The sequence below is a fragment of the Ictalurus furcatus genome, chromosome 25, assembly GCF_023375685.1.
Source record: "Ictalurus furcatus strain D&B chromosome 25, Billie_1.0, whole genome shotgun sequence".
In the NCBI taxonomy this organism is placed as follows: Eukaryota; Metazoa; Chordata; class Actinopteri; order Siluriformes; family Ictaluridae; genus Ictalurus; species Ictalurus furcatus.
Window position 1 is genome coordinate 10,970,253 of NC_071279.1, and position 16,573 is coordinate 10,986,825.

General features: G+C 40.3%; 1 protein-coding gene across 2 annotated transcripts; it reads left to right on the forward strand.

Annotated features, from left to right (window-relative positions):
- Positions 1 to 476: 476 nt before the first annotated feature.
- On the forward strand, positions 477 to 16,339 carry vamp4 (vesicle-associated membrane protein 4). 2 transcript variants are annotated; one of them, XM_053614271.1, is made up of 9 exons: positions 477 to 667; positions 1,802 to 1,929; positions 5,294 to 5,395; positions 7,491 to 7,537; positions 7,658 to 7,708; positions 8,711 to 8,811; positions 14,102 to 14,181; positions 14,883 to 14,934; positions 15,038 to 16,339. In XM_053614271.1, the coding sequence occupies exons 2-9, from the start codon at positions 1,927 to 1,929 to the stop codon at positions 15,061 to 15,063; spliced, it is 462 nt and encodes a 153-aa protein (XP_053470246.1). In that variant the 5' UTR covers positions 477 to 667; positions 1,802 to 1,926; the 3' UTR covers positions 15,064 to 16,339. The 2 variants fall into 2 exon arrangements, with proteins under 2 accessions (XP_053470246.1, XP_053470247.1); XM_053614272.1 differs by lacking the exon at positions 1,802 to 1,929.
- The last annotated feature ends 234 nt before the right edge of the window (positions 16,340 to 16,573 follow it).

A 16,573-nucleotide genomic window follows, 5' to 3' on the forward strand; every position in this document is an offset into this window, starting at 1 on the left:
GAGAGAGTGTGTGTGTGGGTGAGTGAGAGAGAAGAGAGTGTAGGTGAGAGTGTGTGCATGTGAGTGAGAGAGAGTGTAGGTGAGAGAGTGTGTGCATGGGAGTGAGAGAGTGTGTAGGTGAGAGAGTGTATGCATGTGAGTGAGAGTGTAGGTGAGAGAGTGTGTGTGTGTGGGTGAGTGAGAGAGATGGTGTGAGTGAGAGAGAAGAGAGTGTAGGTGAGAGACTGTGTGCATGTGAGTGAGAGAGTGTGTGACAGAAAGAGAGTGGGGGAGAGAAAGAGTGTGCATGCGAGTGTGTGTGTGAGCGTGAGAGTGTGAGATTGTGTGTGCGAGAGAGAGTTTGTGTGAGTGTGAGAGTGAGTGAGTGAGTGTGTGTGTGAGAGAGAGAGAGAGAGAGAGAGAGAGAGAGAGAGAGAGAGAGAGAGAGTGAGTGAGTGAGTGAGTGAGTGAGTGTGTGTGTGAGAGAGAGAGAGAGAGAGAGAGAGAGAGAGAGAGAGAGAGAGTGTTCACTTCCTGGTCATGTGAGAGGGGAATCAGTCCGCTGTATCCCGGTCTAGCTGCTCCTTACCGCTAACACCAGGGCAGAAAATCCGCTCTCTCCCCGGTTTGTTTACCTTTAACCGTCCTATAAACGGAACATTCGACCCACAAGGACAACAAACTACAGGTAGATACTGATGTCACGGCTCTGCTGCTGTTAATTTCACAGAGGCCTGTGTGTGTTACTGAGGCGCACAGACAGAGCTGTATTAGCGGCTTGGCGTTTCATTGAGGTTTTTCCATTTGTTTAGTATTTCATTTTTTCTTCTTTCTGCTTTATTTATTTATCATGACATTGTCATGTTCCTACTCGCTGTGTGTAGTAGCTGTAAAAGACTGTAATAATAGCTAACCCTGCCATTGTAGCTGTAGCCAGCAAGGCTAAGGCTATAACACTGCTATTCTCTCTCGCGCACACACTTGACTACACTACGTAGTACGCTAGTATGCTGCTTCAGACGCAGCCTCTGTGTTTGACATGTAGCTAACTAGCTATCGGCGTCATTTTAGCTCGACCTGGATTTGACACAAACCCAAAGATTAATTTGGATGTAGCTAGTATTTCTTCTGAAACCTTTTATAAACCACAAACGATGGTATTGTCAAAAATGTTAGCCAAGATAAGATGGCTAACTCGGCTAACCCGGCTAGGTTAATTTAGCTCAGGGGTAGCTGTGGACTAGTTAGCTTAACTGTATTGATTCAATATTATATCCAGTTGTGTTTAAAAAGAGGTGATACAACTCGTGAAAGCTCTCTGACAGATTCATACACTCTGAGTCATTGAGTTTAAAAAACAACAACATTAATGAACATTATTTTTTATTGTGGAAAACCTATTCATTTGACACATTTCAATTTACATGTTATACCCCAACTCCCATTTATGACTACCCTGTATGGTAAAACTTCATTATCATTTTCTTTTTGTTGAATCTTCTCGTTGGTTACTTTCCTGGGGGTCAGATAAATAATATCCTGGATCATAACCATGGATAGTACTGGATTTATCAAGGTTTTAATGTACTCTACACTAAAGGGGTCACCGTCCTCATATCTCACTGTCTCAACTATCCACATGTCCTCCTTATGTTTTGTTCATTATTTCCATTTTCTTCCCAAGTTCTGTTATTACTATTGGAAAGTTATGTGGATTTCTTCCTGCGTCTTTCTCTTTCATTCATACTGAAGTGCTCTTCCTGAATTCCTTCTCTCTCTCTGTTTTCTCTTTATTCTCCTGCTTTTGACTTTGCATCCCCAGTTTTTCTCTTCTCCTGATTTCTGGATCGTTCGCCGTGCACGTGGGCCAGAAGAGATTCTGTTTTCCGTCTGTTTTTTCCAACGCAACAAGCAGAAAGCAATCTCAAAGAGAGGACAGTGGATTCAATGGTACCACACCTCCATACTGAAATTGGGTTGAAGGGATGGGAGTGCCAGGGGGACATTTTTTATTTTGGTTTGTTTTTTTTGGGGGGGGGTTCCCCTCCCCACTGGGAAAGATGTTCTTCAAAATGATGTTTGAAAATTTACATCTCGTCTACAAGCATGTCTCAATGCCCCAAGTGATATTAAAGAGCGAGGAATTCATAGTCTGTATTCTACAGTATAGGAGAAGAGACGGAGTTGCTGAAGTGACGGCAGCATACTGGCAGCTTTTAGATGCTGTAGGGAAAACAGGCCAGTGGATCTTGATATTGGCCATTTCCCTTTGTGCGCCAAGAATGGATTTGCATTGAATTGTTAGTTAACACTGACTAGTAAAAGCAGACAAAAACTCTTACAGGTCCGAATGCATCAATCCCACTTTCCCCAACACTCTAAGGGTGTTTTCACACTTGGTCTCTTTCAGGGGTCTGAGCACGGTTCTCTGGATTTTTGGCCCATGTGTGAGCACTCCAAACGAACTCAGACCCTTTTAAAGCCAAGAACCAACCGAACCAAGACCATCTTGGGAGGTGGTCTGAGTATGCTTCGCTTTTAGCTTACGCTACAATTCGATAAAAAACGTGCATCGTGAACACAAAGTGCTCCGGGCTCGCTTGATTTTTCCATTCGCAAATTCTCATACAGGCCTCGCTATTCAACATGGCTGCTTCTGCTGGAAGAAGGATGTTCTGGACAGATGAGGAAGCAGCTGTGCTTCTCCAAATATTACAACTATTCTTAATACTATATTAAGAAATGACTATCTACCACCCAAAGAAATTCAATTCAATTAATTTTTCAGCAAAACTGAGGATTCACCCGGACTGCCTTGCAGTGCCGAGTTAAAGTGAAAAAAATTATGCCAGGAATATATGGCCACACGAGATAAACTGCGATCTAGTGGACAGTCAACTGATGTCAAGTGGCCTCTCTATGATTTGTTAGATGAAATTCTTGGTACAAGCCCCTGAGCAAACCCACTGGATGTCAAGTGTTGACACTTAAGCAAGGATGATAATGGACATTCATTACAAACTTGCTTTACCTATTTAGCTGCTCATAGAACCATTATAGCCATTATTTTCAGAATAACGTTGGCTTAATAAAATTGTCATTTGTGTAATATTGCTATACTCACAATGCACAGCATTGCAAGAGGAGTAGGATCCAAAATGCAACAGTATGAACACAAAGAGGTCTGAGGGTGTTTTCAGACCTGTAGATCTGTGCTTTGTTCTGAAACTTAATGGCGTTTTCACACCTGATTCATTTGGAGCATCTGTTTCAGAACCTGGTGCGTTTTCTCCCTTGGTTGGGTTCGTTTAGACGCATATGAATGCGGCAATCGCGCTCGGATCTGCACCAAAACGAAGTCTGGAGCGGTACGCTTGTGGTGAGAAAGCAGTCTGATCCAATGGACCAACCTGTACAGCAATGCTGAATGGGAACTGTGTTACATAAAAAAATTGTTTGTTTTGCTAACGAATCGTGGTTTAACTGTGTTTTTATTCACTTTTGATAAGTTGTTTAGAAATCTGTTGATTAGACCAAATTTAAATTAGGCATTTTACCTGGTCTTTGGTCCAAGTTAAACCGCGATTCATACTGCGAGCCTTTAACAAAACAAACATGCTTTTTATGTAATGCAGTTCCCATCACGCATTGCTATGCAAGTTGGTTTGTTGGTCCGTTGGGTCGGATTTTCTCACAACAAGCGAGCTGCTCCAGAGTTCGTTTTTGTGATGGTTTTGGTGTGGATCCGAGCACAATTGCCATGTTCGTATATGTCTAAACAAACCGAACCAAGGGAGAAAATGCACCAGGTTCCAAAAACAATCGCTCCAAATGAGCCAGGTGTAAAAACACCCTGAGACCCCATCCATCCATCCATCTTCTACCGCTTACTCCTTTTCAGGGTCACGGGGAACCTGGAGCCTATCCCAGGGAGCATCGGGCACAAGGCGGGGTACACCCTGGACAGGGTGCCAGTCCATCGCAGGGCACACATTCACACACCCATTCATACACTACAGACACTTCAGACACGCCAATCAGCCTACCATGCATGTCTTTGGACTGGGGGAGGAAACAGAGTACCCGGAGGAAACCCCCGCAGCACGGGGAGAACATGCAAACTCGAACCCCGGACCCTGGAGGTGTGAGGCAAACGTGCTAACCACTAAGCCACCGTGCGCCCTACCCTGAGACCCCATTACTGCTTAAGTGGTCCAAAAAAGGATCAGAGTCCTCTTTCAGTTACGGGGACATTGTGAAAGTAAAGAGAACTGGGTTCTTGTTCACTTGCTTTATGTCTTGGTCCACTTCGACTCTTTTAAAGAGGACTCAAATGTGAAAACACCCTAAGTATCATCTGATACCGCACTGATGTATTCACAGTGACCCAATCCTAGGCGTCAAGATCATTCGTGCCCTGTGTTCCCATGTAGCATCTGCGATGTTGGTCAACTTCTCAAGATCGCATTAGTACATCCCTAGTTAAAGCGTTTTATTTATTGTTCTTCCATGAAAGTCTGCAGTGAGAATTGAAGCATTCTCAAAGTGTACATGCATGTATTCATAAGAAAAAGGTTCTGGCATGCTACTGTGGGAGCTTTAAGGATTGTTACCTGCAAAAAACTTAGCAAGCATAGAAATCTTTAAATATAGGTAGATATAGCTAGTAGTTTTAATTAGAGCAGTGTCATCATTTGTTGTTTGTTTTATTCATTTCAAGCTTGAAATTGTTCTTATAGCAGATCAGTTTAGCAGATCAGTTAACTTTCTAGCATTTATTTCTGAAAATGTACAAAATGATCTGGTAATAAAGTGTAAAAATGATTAGGATGTGTTCTCATTTGTCACTACACTAACAGGTTTATATACACATAGGACAATCAATATGAAATAGCTTGTATGTTCAACCTTTGCCTTTATAACTGCCACCAAGCACATCTTTTGTAAATGACAACTGCTTTTTGGGGGGGGGGGGGGGATCCTCTCAGTTAAAACATTCTCCCTGTTGCATCTAGCTCTATATCTAAATCCTTGTCCATCTACTCCTCTTAACAAATGTTATCTCTGCCAGCCTTCATTCACCCTAGGTTATATAGGGACACCCGACACTATGGGGGATGCAAACTTTTGCACTTATTTGTGTTTTTTACATTTATTCACTTAGCTTTTATCCAAAGCGACTTACAAATGAGAAAAATACAAGCAAAGCGATATATTATTAAGTTATTATTATTATTATTATTATTAAGTACTTTTTGACTGTGTAGGCTATAATGGATGATTGATTGATTTTTTCCTTGTTTTGCCCTGAAAGAGGGAGCCAGAGAGGGAGGAGCAGACTGACGCCAGCATGCCTCCCAAATTCAAGCGGCACCTGAACGACGACGAGGTCACCGGCTCCGTGCGCAGTGAGAGGGTAAGACGTCATGTCGCAAGGCATCGTGGGAATTCTGAAGTTCAAATGGGTCCTCAACACAGTGAAGCATGCCAATTATGGAATACACATTTCGGGAGCGTTCTGCATGCGCTCAGCATTTTAGCACATCAACAATGAGCTGTTTCTCTCTTGGTGTCACTGGAAAGTTCTGTGGAGAACACTGGTTGTTTATAATGGCAGCCAAAGAAACCGGATGTCCATGTATACACGATATGACCAAAAGTTTGTGGACAACTGACCTTCACACCCATATGTACTTGTTGAATATCTCATTCAAGATTTATCCTCCCCTTTGCTATTATAATAACCTCCATTCCTTAGTGGGGTCAGGTACTGATGTTGGGTGAGGAGGAGGTCTGGGATGCAGTAAGTGATCCAGTTTATCCCAAAAGTGTTGGCGTCCGGGCTTGGGCCACTCAAGTTCTACCACTCCAACCTAGTCAAACCTTGGCTTCATGGAGCTTGCTTTGTACATGTTGTGTTGGAATAGGTTTGGCCTCTTAGTTCCAGTGAAGGGAAATTGTTATGCTACAGCACACAAAGACATTCTAGACAATTCGGTGCTTCAAACTTTGTGGCAACAGTTTGGGGTTGATGGTCAGATGTCCACAAACGTTTGACCGTATAGAGTTTATACATACATGATTGTACATTTACTCTACGACAAATAAGAGACACCTGGCAGTGTTGTTCTTCAGGTGATTTGAGTCAGTGAGAGAGAAAGAGAGAGAGATACGAATAATGAACCAATGTGGACCAAAAGGGATGAACGTTAAATTGGATTAAACCTCTAACAAAATGTCTCTGTATTGTTGGAGGATATTAGGAAGATTAATGGCTCTTGTCTATGTTCAAGTTTTCCTCCATTAGACCGTTAAAAACAAACCATACCACACACACTTGCTCTTTTCTTCCTCCCAGCAGATCACCGGTAATGACTACCAGTCCACGTCTGCGTTCTTGATTGTTTTTCACCCATGTGACCTCTTCTCCATCCCTGGCTCTTTCTCATGTCTTTGTCCTTGCATTACTCATACTTCATTTTCTCATTTACTTTTATTCCTATTCAGAATTTTAGGTCTCTGAACGATAGTTTACGTATTATTACTTCCTCATGGTGTTAAATAAAAACATAAAAGGCCATTTGTCTGCAAAAAACAGTCTACCTGCATGTCTCTTCACGAGGCAAACGGCAGAAAAAAGTTTAATGTGAAAAAGATGGCGGAAGAGGCAGTAAGATGATTAACATTTAGGAGGTTAAACAAAAACAACAGAGATAAGCAGGGATCAAAATGAAGATGGATGTATTTCTGGGCCTTGTAGCTGCAGGGTTTACATAGGAATAAAGACCCGTTTCTAACTTCCTTCAACACGTCTGTCTGTCTACTATGGAACGTCTAGCTTGTGCGGAAAACCTTGATATGCCGCTGTTCTCATCATTGTCATCACCATATTTGGGTCTGTCAAAGAACCAGCTGCAAAACGTCGGCCGACGATGCCGAGCCTTAGTACAGCCAAAGAAATGTCTTGTGAAGTTTTCTTTGTAAATATTCCAGTTCAGACATCTCTGAAGTGAGAACGTCTAACTGATATTTGTCTAATACGTCCCTCAGGTGGTTGTTACACAATCACGGGAGATTTTACCCCATTCTGAAAAAGAGAGGGATTTCATATTTATATTACTGTATAAAAGAAATGCCAAAACACTCCAGACCTGCACATGGAGTCTGGGTGCAGTTATGGCTTTATGTATAGATGATGTTAAACCTTTCCCTCGAACAGCTCTTGGTTATCTGTAACGTACGCATTTAGTCACAGTAATACCGTGTAAAATTATTATAACGTGGACTGGATGTGAAGCAGACGCCCCTCATTCAGATCACTACATTTCCAAAATACAGCCAAATTCAGAAGAAATAAACGGACTGCAAATATCTGTCCACTACCCGTCGTCTTATGCATACGTATGCTCATCGTCTTGCAGTAGACACAGCAGAAAGTCATTAACCTGCAGGAAAGGAAATAACCTGCACTTGGAAATAACTGGAACTGATCGGACCTTCTTTTTCAACAGAGAAACTTACTGGAAGAAGACTCTGATGAGGAGGAAGACTTCTTCTTGTGAGTAACACACACAGTATAGGAATATTTGTGGTTAAATGTGATGGCATTTAACATTTTATTACATGTTGAAATGATTTTAAAAGAAGACCCTGGTCTTTTTTCTTCTTCTTCTTACAGAAGAGGACCAACTGGACCCAGGTTTGGCCCCCAGAATGACAAAATCAGACAGTAAGTTGTTACCAGATGTATCAGGTTGTTTTCAGTGTAATTATTAGTTTCATTCCACTACTGTTGTTAAATGGAGTGAATACTAACAAATGAATTTCAAATAGATTGACACACACGTGCACGGACACACGCACAGGAAACATTATTAGTTCAAGAGAAATGTACTTTCTCCTGCACGTGGCTTGCAACTTGGTCCTGGTGACCTTACATAACTTCTCATAAATAGATCTCTGAAAACACACTTTTCCAGTGATGGAGACATTCTTCACAGACATACCCAGTCTGCATTCACATCATTGATCAGAAAAACGGTTTGCTCATTGTTTGGGTTACCAGGACAGAACAAAATAATTGCATTTGAAAGTGTGTAATTCAAAACATTCGATGGAGTGAATACAAACACCTTTTTGTTTTTTTTCGCCCTACCCTGAGGTTGACATTGGGAATTGTGGTATTGGTATGCACTTGTTGTTTTGAATTCGGACCACACCGTTAAGTTCCACCGATCCTCAGGTCTCTGGTGTGGTTCAGCCCATGCAGCCCTGCTGCAAATTGTTTAGGTAAGCCAGTGTGAGGTTTCTGCAGTTGGCCGCCACCCTTGGCCTGACCAGTGTTTTGGTGTCCCAGACTGGCGGAGCGAGCAGTATAACTGTGGGTGGTACGAGGTGCACATTTGCAGCAGGTGGTAGGCTCGTTGGACTGAGACTCCTGCACAATTGGCTTTGATGACCGTTCATTCCAGTAACCACATGTCAGTGACTACAGGACCTGTTGTGTACTTTTATCATATTTAAATCGAGGTTGGTGCTGCCACAGTGTTACTATAGGTTAAAATAACCTGCCCCATGCACCACGTTCATGTATTACCTGTACGGGAACACATCCTCTCCTGACTTCACTTGTCCTGTGAAGGCTCTTTAGAAGTATAAGAACTTTTGCTCAAATTTTGTCTTACCTTCTTTAACAGCTACTGCAATGCTCTGTTTCACTCTTGTGCATCAGGGTGCAGTCTCAGGTCGATGAGGTCATTGATGTGATGCAGGAGAACATCTCGAAGGTGATTGAACGTGGAGAACGTCTAGAAGACCTGCAGGATAAATCTGGTGAGATGTACAATCTGTCACAGAAGAGAATGTGATCGATTACAAGGGATGGGGTGGACAAATCACTCACACAGGTGCCTGGAGCAAGATGAGTACATGTCAGGGCAGATATGTAGACTTAGTAGTCTAGTGGTCACCAGGGTTTTGTTTTTCCCCCTTCTCGTTCAACAACCAAAAAAAAAAGAAAAGGCATGACTCAGTATTGACTTTCACAAAACAAACGTTTTTTTTATTCGACATTATTCAATATTTAAGCTAGTGTGACCCACCTCGTTGCTATAACTATAGTGCGCACTGTTCTCGTTTTTCAAAGTTTTATTTATTTATTTTTATGAGTTGGATTAACTAGGCTGCACGAATGACCGACTGCTTTTACAGAATCCGCAGAACTCGGGTATGTGCAAACACCGACAACTGAGCAAAACAAACTGCAACATAAAGCGCAAAGCTCTCCTCGCACAACACACGGTCACTTTGAGTATTGTTAAAGAAATCTGAGGCACTCAGGAGGATAAACTCTTTCAAAAGCCTTTAGCATCTCTTGGCGATTCAGTCATACGTAGTTTTTTAAAAAATGCCTACGCATTTCGCCATTAAGGTGTGCTTTTGGACTGTTTTGGACTGTTTCTTCTAGATGTTAACAAGTAATCAGTATGAACAGGTGAAGAGTCACATGACGGACCAGGTTTTCAAACCATATTAAGTAGAAGAAACAACACATTAGGGTAAAACAATAATAAACTAACAACCAAAAGAATGTGCTATATGTAGAAACATCTTAATATTTTAATTTCCATTACATATAGAAAGACTATGTGATGTGAGCGACATTTTTCTACACCCAAGCAACACTCTATTGTCATGTATGAATTAATACATTTGACTGCCTAACTAGCTCACCATCATTTTATTACATTTATGTTAGCTAACATACGTTAGGTTTCTGGTCTACCAAAACATAGTATTTACGTATATGATTTGTCCACCCTTGGATTATGTGAACTATGTTTTAAACATCCTGAGGCACTACCAGGCTAATGATGGTTCATATTTTCATTTCTTATTTCACAAGTCAGTCAGTACGTTTACATGGACAACAATAATCCAATATTATTGGATATAATAGATAATATTATAATCCATATAGTTAATAGATAATATTGTCTATTAATGTCGTGTGGGAGTTTTCACCGCATTTTGTGACAGGACAAGCACTGCTACGTCCGAAACCACATACTTAGACGCTATATAGTAGGAGAAATACATGTACTTTGGCTATATATATATATATATATATATATATATATATATATATATATATATATATATATATATATATATAATTAGTATGTAAGTACGCAGTTTGGGACACATCCCACGGCTTCAAGCAGTCGTCTATTTGCATGTATAGCATGACAAATAATTAATTGCACTTGAAGCTTTCATAAAATTAAAAATGAAACACTCATAACCGTATGCAGTACCATAACGAAGACGAACTTTGTCAATACGTGAAATTCTGGAGGGAACTTCGGACGGACGGCGTGGGGACGTAATGACGTGTGCCGTTAATTGATGTTCTATAACATGTAAAACGCGAACATGAAAGGAATATTCTAAAAGTGACTCATGTAAACACCTTAAATCACAATACTGTCTTATTCAGAATAAGGTCAATAATTAGATTATTGATGTCCATGTAAACAGTCAGTGTCTTGTGTCTGCTGGATCCTGTTTAGGACTGTAGCAGTGAGAACAGGGGAGGTTTTTGGGCAACTTCTCCACATGACTTTAAAACAAATGCCTTTCTGTTTTTTTTTTTTTTGTTTTTTTTTTTAAAACGTGATTTCTTCCCCCATTCCCTCCTAAGAAAGATTTTGAAGATTTTGTAGATTTTTCAGACACGGGTGGCTTGGGTTAGTATTGTAAGTGATTTGAACCCTCTACTCGTAAATGTGTATCTAGGGAAGTTTCTCAATATAGTCCACAGGGGCTCTATTCCAGCTACCAACATGCTTGGACCAAACATCACTGAATGGCGGGATCTGGGAAAGGGCAAACATTTGTGGATTAGGAAACACTGATCTAGGTTATTTGAGACAGCCATGTGTCACTCCTGGTGCAAACTGAATACATATCCTGCTTTAGTGCCCTTTGTTTGCAGTTCAGGAGAAGTTTATGAGGTATACTAGTCAAAGGAGTTGTTGTCCCTGTGGAACCCAGAGCCAAAGCATTAGGAAAGGATTATCTCAGGAGATCTTGTTGTGAATAACAGAGCAGACCTGCAAACCTTTTACACATTTTGCATAGGGAGCTCTGCAATTTAAGATCAGAGTGCGCTGATGCGAGATATTGCTCAAAAATACACCAGTCCTCCAGTAAAAAAGGCAGATGAGCCAACTGACATGAATATCAAACAACTGACGATGCTTATGTGTCCCGTCTCCCACCCCTAATCTCACATTAGTAATCTTTTTGCCCAGTGCTCTCGTCTCAATTTTGTGGCCTCGCTTTGTTGAGGTAAACGGAGAATGTTTCCAGTTCTTTAATGTGAAGTGAAATGAAATCTATCAATGCATCTTCGACTTGGATAACAGACAATTTTTGGTGGTAAAATTATTATTATTTTTTAAATAGTCCTATAATGAAGTATCAAATGTAGAGACTTTACAAATAATTTAATTGGTAATTATAAAGTGATTAAAAGCGCTGTTTACACCAGACAGCACAGATTCGTGCAAACATTGTAGTCAAAACCGTGATACAAGCTGGGAGCGCTCATAAACACCAGGGGTTTGGGGGAAAAAAGCTGCAGCTTGTCTGTTTTTGTTAAGAAGTAGACACTATAAATGTTTACACACACTTTCTGTAAAAAAAAACAAAAAAACAATGTGCACAGTCAAATTCAAGATTTATGTTGACTAGCTTGATTGTCCTGGTCTACATTAGTAGCTGTGACCCGGTAACACGATCTCTCATATCATCACTGTAAACTGCATCACACTCAGAACAACAAATATCGCGGTGAAATATTGCAAGATTTCTCCATGAGGCTCAAAGGAACATTGAGCAGCAATCTGTAGAGCAACATCAGACCAGAGAGGTGTGTAAGCTACTGAACAGCTTGGCAAAGACCATATGCTTTTCTCATCAAACAATAAAAAACAGTCTACGTGCAAAGAGTCATGATGAGGCTATTACCTTTATAGTTCAGACGTCTGTAGTTTGGACGAGAAAAAAAAAAAATAGTTAGGATTGCCGTTTCTACAAAGTGATCCAGGCATTCATTTACATTTAAATGATATCAGTAAAAAATTTTTTTTATAGTATTCCTCTGTATCCTACACCTTTACACTATTATGCTGCACAAAGCTATTATTCAAGTCAAAAACTACCAAACTGTAGTAATAACATTACTATAATATTATGATAATGTTTAGATGCGAAGAACATTATGGCCTTTTGGACATTATGGCTTGTAACTTGTTTAAAGGGAAGAAACTGCCATCAGATCGCATCTTGTGTAACGCCAGGCCAAAAATATCGGTTTAATATAATATCCCGTTTTTCTTTGCGACGACAACCTGTATTCATAAACCAAATGTTTATCACAAGGGTAGTTTCTGACATCATATACTCGGATGGGGTCAGTCGTCTATGAACAGGAACCTTAACAGCTTCCTTTTTCTGAACTTCCATGTTTGATCTGGTCTAGGCTTCAATTATGTACAGTCAGGTCCATTAGTATTTGGACAGTGACAATTTTTGTAGCTTTGCCTCTTTGCACCACAACAATGGATTTGGACAAATAGAAAAATATTGCATTAACTATTTAGGAATTACAGCCATAATTTTTGCAGAGTCCCTCCATTTTCACAGGCTCAAAAGTAATTGGACAAACGAACGTAATCGGAAATAGTAGCCTTGTTTTTAATACTTGGATGCAAATCCTTTGCACTCAATGACGGCCTGACGTCTGGAACCCATAGACATCAATAAATGCCGAGTTTCCTCACTTGAGATGCTTTGCCAGGCCTTTACTGCAGCCGCCTTCATTTGCTGCTTGTTTGTTTGTGGATGTTTCTGCCTTCAGTTTTGTCTCCAGTAAGTAAGAAGCATGCTCAATTGGGTTGAGGTCATCGGACAATTAAAAACATTTCATTTTTTTGCTTTAAGAAGCTCTTGGGTTGATTTCGCGGTACGTTTTGCGCCTTCCTATCAGTTTTAAAGTATTTGATGATGTCTATGGGTTACAGATTTCAGGCGGTCATCGATTTGCTTCCAAGTATTAAAAATAATCTTAATATTTATGATTGTCCAATTACTTTTGAGCCTGTGAAATTGGAGAGACTGGCTGTAATTTCTAAACGGTCAATGCAATATTTTGTTCAGTTCCATGAATTAAAGCTGAAAGTCAACACTTCACTCACATCTTGATCTTCAAATCCATTGTGGTGGTGTACAGAGGCAAAATTACAAAAAAAAAAAGGTCACTGTCCAAATACCTGACCTGACTGTATATTATTAAGTGATGTATATTTACTCACATGCTCAGCAAGAGTGCTGCTTTGCCTCAGCAATGCTGTGTGTACTTGTTCAGATGATTATACTTGGCCTTCGGTGAAGGAAAAGCTGCCTGTTTTGATCTTGTTTATACCTGTACCCAGCAGGCACAGCAAATATCAGCAGGCGTCTCCCTGTGAAAGACAGCTCGGCGTCGTGTCAGTCTCTGGGATTCTCTTTTTCTACACTCATTAAGGATTGAATGTCAAACGGAATAATGATCATGAACTTCAAGAGACGATGTCAGACCATTATTGAGCATGAGAGTGGAGCGAAACATGGCCCGACAACGTGCCTTTAAATTTACTGTCATTATTCTGATGCTTGTTAACGAGAACGGTTGAGAATTCCAGACGCGGAGACCAAGCCAAACTGTCTGTGCCCACTGAATGTCAACAAGCATCTCCTGGAGACAGACTGGGCCAGTAATAGTGATCTCAGTAGAGCTGTTACATAAGCAGGGGGAAGGAGAGGAGAGAAAAAGAAAAGAAAAAAAAAAAAAAGTGTCCACTGTTTCTCAATTCTTTCCACATCAGTCTAGTCTTTGAAGTTGCCTGATGGTCTTCAGCTCATCCAAGTGTAGTGGGATGGGCAGGACATCATGACTGCACAGATTCAACTTTTTTAAAATAAATACTGACTAGGTGTGTGTTGCATAACCATGTCCTGTCATTCAGTGGACCAAAGTGTTCTCGAGTGTTCATTTCTTGGTCCTGTGATTTTCCAGAGAGCCTGTCAGACAATGCGTCTGCGTTCAGCAGCCGGGCCAAACAGCTACACCGGAGGATGTGGTGGCGGGACATAAAGGTGCGTCCTCTAATACTTGGCAGTTTCCTGGTAAAAAAAAAAAAAAAAAAAAAAACAGAACTCTGGATGGGTGTGTTGTAGAAAAATAAATATATACACACATCCTCAAGCAGAAGTAATAATGAACTTGATAAAATACTGTTTAAAAGTAAAGGCACCGTTTACGATGGTTCCGATACAATTTCAAGTAAGACAGTAAAAGCACATGGTAAATAACTGATTTAATGTATTTAACGATTACTTTTATACCTTATATTTAATGATAATTGATAACATGGTAAAGCAGGCAGTTTTTTTTCCAAATATCATTCAGTCCGTACAGGATTTCGCATTTGTTTTTTTTTAGTGATTGTTGTGGCCAAAAATGCTCAATTTTGCTGCGGCCTTTTTCAAAATGCGTGTTTCTTTTAGTTTTTTTTTTTACCTATACTCATGTTCGATGTGAATCGAAGAGGGTTTTGTTTGAATGCGCGTTGTGATGACTTCACATGAAATCTGACTGAAATCTGCGGTGATTTTGAAAAATTCCAAGCTCCTCCGAATAGTGTGGACTTGGCTTGATTCTGCGTCAGTTTCTGCAATCGTGAAATCCTGGACGGGTTGATTTAATATTTACTAGATTTCTTTGGACATCCAGTTTAGCTTTTGTTTCGATTTAAAACGGAACAGCACTAATCTTTTTTTCCCCCTTGCCTCCTCAGATGAAGATGGTCGTGGCATTAGTGATAGTCGTATTGCTGCTTATTATAATTAGTATGTATTCAGTCTTACAGATAAATATTCATTCACTTAGATGAATGTAGTTAACAAAACAGTGAAACTATTTTATTCTCCATCTCGCTCTTTTTCTGCCTAGTCCCTGTGATACTGCGGTATCATTAGTTTCCTGCATGGAGGTTGGAGGCTTCATCTGCTCTTCCTCCATCCTCCTCTTCCTCCTTTGCCATTCCTCCACACAAGAATGGGGTGCTGCAAGACCCAGTGAACTCTCACTGAAGCTTCAGCAGGATCATCTACAACATCGGTGCAGGGCAGAGCGTGTATGCGTACGTGTGGGCTTTGATTAAGTCGACACGCCATTGCAAGTCGTCCACCTTACATCCACACCCTACTGTATCCTCCTCATGCAGTAAATGTATATACATAGTAGTGTTTCTAAACTTAGAATCAGTCTTAGTCTTAAGGTTTATATCCGACTTTATTATTATACTGTTGTCTGACAAAACAAAGACCTCAACCATTCCTCCCATGCTTACCAGCACGCACGCACGCACACTGTTATCATCCCCCCAACCCCACCCCACATTAGTGGAATTAGGTCACCATGCAGGAGAGGACGCCTTCACTCTGTACTGTTGATATGTACAAGTTATTAGAGTTAATCCAAGAGAAAAAGAGATGCCTTTAAATATCAGCTTCTATAATCATTTTCTCTAAAAGTAAATACTTTTCAGTTACTTGGCAGGTGTTAAAAAAAAAAAAAAAAAGTTAAATGATCACGGCTAATTGTGGTGAGTTTTAGTGTTTTGGTTTTCACTGAGCACTTCTTATAGAGGTTTAAGTATAAATTATCAGCTGTGTTCATAATAATTTGGCAAGTTCGACTTTGACGGGTTCGCTGCTTTTATGAGCTTCATTAAGGCCATACAAGCCTGAATACTCATCTAATTACTCTTACAGCAATGAGGTGATGAAACGAGTGGAAATTCTGATCTGTAGCTTAATTAAAAAATTTAAATTGTATACTCCAAATGTAAAGCTGGCAAAAAAAAAAAAAACTGCCTTGCACTGAATATATCATATAAAGTAGGACTAGAATGAACTGCAGTGTTTTTTGGACAGAACGTATGGAAACGATATGCTTGTTACCTGCTCATGGAAGAGTTTAGAAGGGACGCACGTGCCCGAGTGTTTGCATTATTACCGCTGAAAGTTGGTTGGATGAGTAATCAGAGTCGTTTGGCCTATAGGCGAGTTGCTCCTGATGGTTTCATTGTTAACAGGAAGTAACATGGAGACATCTGTAAATTTGTATCGCTTTAATGATGTACTATTCTTTTGTATTTAATTTATATGTAAATATCCATTCCTTAAACAAGGGGATTGCGTTGAACTGTGAACTACTTTTGCGTTTTGAAATAAACTGGTTTTAAAGCGAGTCTGGCTGGATGCGTTTCAGAAGCCGAAGAGCGAGACGGAGACGTCTGCCGCCTTAAACGAAAACTGCTACTACTGAAATGGATCTCACTTCATTCTCCTCATCCCTCTGCTCTCTACTTTTTACTGTAATTGCATTATTCAGGCTTTTACTAGATAACCACTGCTCAATACCGAGTCCCTTGTCACTACTAAAACTGCTTCGATTAAAAAACTGTCATTCCAGTTTTATTTC

Bases quoted from the DNA above. Each gene is read 5' to 3' on its own strand.
- vamp4 (XM_053614271.1), top strand. The intron at 8,812-14,101 runs GTGAGATGTACA...GTGATTTTCCAG, and splicing joins AGACCTGCAGGATAAATCTG to AGAGCCTGTCAGACAATGCG. The intron at 14,182-14,882 runs GTGCGTCCTCTA...TTGCCTCCTCAG, and splicing joins TGTGGTGGCGGGACATAAAG to ATGAAGATGGTCGTGGCATT.